A 3,377-nucleotide genomic window follows, 5' to 3' on the forward strand; every position below is an offset into this window, starting at 1 on the left:
GCGTCACACACTGCGGGCTAGAGTGAGCGGAGGCCGGCGGGCTTGAGAACGGCGCGGTGGGCGGGCTTGCGGCAACCACTCCGCTTCGTCCAAGGTGAAAGCTGATCCGGCGAGCCACAGCACGAAGTTGATGTATTTCCTCAGCGACCAGCACGGATCAGCTCCCCAATATTGTTTATTATAATTATACCAGCGAGGGTTTTCGAATGATTGAACCCAAACAGAGTGACACCATCAAACTTTAACTTTAAATTCATACTGAATAAAACAACAACAAAAATTAATATAACTTCAATAAATTGAGAGAAAAAGATCACGACTCAAATCTGTGAATCTTTTTGAAAGCTGTTCATTTACAGGAATTGTCCAAACAATTTTCAAAAGCTAGATATAAGAGAGAAAAACATTTGAGATGAACCAGTTCACTAGAATGAACATAACTTTTTAAAAGATTATTTAAGTTATAATTATGTGGGAACATCCAGTTTTGTCGTTGTGCTTATAATGTTATTTAAAAGTTACAAAACATTTCCTACAGTGTTCTACTAACTTCATTTTTACCCAAAATATAATGTTATTTGAATGTATATGTATAATATTCTAAGAATGTTAAAATGCCCAGTTGCCTTGTTGTGATTGTTATTTAAAAGTTACAAAAAACATTTCTTACAGTGTTCTACTAACTTTATTTTCACCGAAAATATAACTATTTTTTGTAATAAATGTTTTTTTAAAAACATTTTTTGTATATTCTAAAAACATTCAAATGTCAATTTTTTGTTGTTGTTGTTGTCATTATAATAATTAAATATATATAAAATAATATTTCTTAGAACACTGAAGTACGTTGTTTTGAGAATGCTGATCTCAGAATGTTTTTCTTTAATGAGAACGTATATCAAACATTAACGAAGTTATAAGAATGCTCCATAAACATTACTTTGAGAGCGTTTTATCCTAACATTTATATAACTTTTAAAAAGCATCATGAGAATGTTCCCTGTTAGCTGGGTTAACAGAAATAGTAATCACGACTCTGGAGATCTGAGTGTTTACCTGTTTACAGGCCCATATATAATAAAATACCTTATTTTGTAGGTATTTGTAAATATAAACTTCACTTGCTATATATACACAACAAATATGATTTGTGCAGTTTTATTTTATTCCACACCATTAGTACTGTATATTCTGGCACTCCCACCTCAGATTGTTGTGCATTAGTCTCTATGAAAAAGCATCCATCTGTGATTGAATACTCCATGATCAAAAAACAAATAAACAGCACCTGACACAGATTTTTGTGTAGTAAAATATTTTATAGAGCTTTTAATGGATTCTGAAATTAAGCATTCACAATGAATGAACTGACACACTCCTTAAATTCACTTTCTCCCAATATCTCTGCCTTAAATATCGCTGTGCGTGTATAGTTGTTAGATCATAAAAGCGTTAAGCATGTGGAATAATTGATTCGTTGAAAGGTTTTCATAGTATAAAAGCTGGTGTTTTGACCCTCATTGCTCCAAAATGATGAATCAGTAATCTTGCTTCCATTTCTTACCTGTAATTCCTCTTTCATCTCTCTCTTTAATGTGTCCTTAGCATCCCGTCTCCTGCTGTCACTGTGTATCAATCACTGTCTGCTGTGAAGTTCATCCCTTTTCAGGTAGTAAGTATTGGCTCAAAGAGTACATGAACCAACAAAAAGCCCCTTCTCCCCAGTAGCCCCTCACTGCAGAACACAAGATCCAGGGGGCGTGGTTGGATCCACATCTAGGGGCTTGAGATTGGTAAGTTTAGGGGTGGAGATGGGTGGGTTTAGGAATCAGGGGGTGGAGACGGGTAGGTTTAAGTATATGTAAGGTGGGAGGAGTTGGATCTGGATCCAACCACTCCCCCTGGATCTTGTGTTCTGCAGTGAGGACCATCTCCTTCTCCCCCTTCTGGAGAAGAACACACAAATGATCACAATGAACTATAAATCTGGAAAATCAAATCAGAATAAATAGATGCAGTTCTCTCTATTCCAACGACAAAAAAACAAACACTCAAAATGATTGACAGCTTGAGAGCGTTTCTGATTGGTCAACAATCAAAAACACTCAACTTGTAATTCCATAAGAAAGCACTTATGGCACTTTCAAGGAACAGATAAATGAAAATAGGACATAATGACAAAATTTTGATTTGGGGTGAATTATTGTTTAAAGGACATTTTTGAGTCTGAAGGACTTTTTAAATTCTTTCCATGGACTATAAATCTGAAATATCAAAGCGAGCAGCCTTTAAGTCCATTAATCTTGATTAAAAAGACAATAAATAAAGGCTCCTCGTCAAGCGAATTATGTGCCTCTAAACAAGTTAAACCAGAGGACCGGAAGAGAAGAGGCTTAGAGTTGGTTGGAAACCGTCTTTGTTGATTAGTGATGTCACGTCCTGCTATCAAAGAGTTCACAGGAACCAGAAGCACTTCCTGCGGCTCTTCTTGACCGTCTGGAGGGCCTGTGGAGAGTCCTGCTGGCGCGGAGGAGGAAAGACCAGCTGAGGAGAGCTCTGCTCTGACTCCTGCTGCTCCGGGACCTTCCACGCTCGCGTCACCTGACCCTCCTGAAGCCGGAAGTCATGCTCCACACTGAAAGAGAGAGATGCTTACAGCTATTACTGAGGCAAAAAAAAAAATAATGCATCAGTCAAGTTCTTTGAGAATGCACTGAATTAAAGTGGATTACAATCTGATGTTGGCTTTGAATTAGAATTTATGGTCTCGGGTTAAGGGTTTTGAAAAGTTCCTAACCCAAGTTTGTACATTAAGGGCCAGATTTACTAAACAGGGTAAATTAGTGTGAGAGTGCAATCCCATAAAAGCACCAATGGGAGTGGAAAGTTCTGCGGCTGATCTATTGACAATGCACACATTAAAGGAGACAGACGCAGCCAGATCATTTCCATAATGACCGATGCAACCTACCAAGAGCAGCGCAAATTAGCATCTGGTTTAAGACATGCTTTTTTGGGTGGTAAACACCAGTACATTGACTAGCGTAAACCTTAGTAAATCATATTGCATGATTCATTTAAAAACTCGCCTCCCATAAATTTTGCATCTGAAAGGAAAATTCATACTAATGCATATGCAATAAGGTCAGCCACAAAAATGACTGTCCACGCCTTGTAAGCTGTAATATTTCACTGCACGTCTGTAGTAAATCCTGACAGTAGTTTTTTAACACCAAAAGAGGGTTTACACTGGCAGAAGCTGTTAGTAAATCTGACCCTAAGACAGGGGTCCCCAAACTTTTTTGTTGACACACACACACACACACACACACACACACACACACACACACACACACACACACACACACACACACACA

The 3,377-nt window shown here is 37.9% G+C and overlaps 1 protein-coding gene across 2 annotated transcripts in view; it reads right to left on the reverse strand.

The window, feature by feature from the left end:
• Nucleotides 1-1,875: 1,875 nt before the first annotated feature.
• LOC107704013 (proteoglycan 4-like) overlaps nt 1,876-3,377 on the reverse strand; it is an 81,780-nt gene continuing 80,278 nt past the window's right edge. For both annotated transcript variants that reach the window (XM_016506849.1, XM_016506841.1), the window contains exon 3: nt 1,876-2,635. In XM_016506849.1, the coding sequence (XP_016362335.1) occupies nt 2,455-2,635 (181 nt within the window). In that variant the 3' untranslated portion in view covers nt 1,876-2,454. The remainder of the gene's footprint in view (nt 2,636-3,377) is intronic.

Source organism: Sinocyclocheilus anshuiensis, unplaced genomic scaffold (assembly GCF_001515605.1).
Source record: "Sinocyclocheilus anshuiensis isolate Anshui unplaced genomic scaffold, SAMN03320099.WGS_v1.1 scaffold117, whole genome shotgun sequence".
Classification (NCBI taxonomy): Eukaryota; Metazoa; Chordata; class Actinopteri; order Cypriniformes; family Cyprinidae; genus Sinocyclocheilus; species Sinocyclocheilus anshuiensis.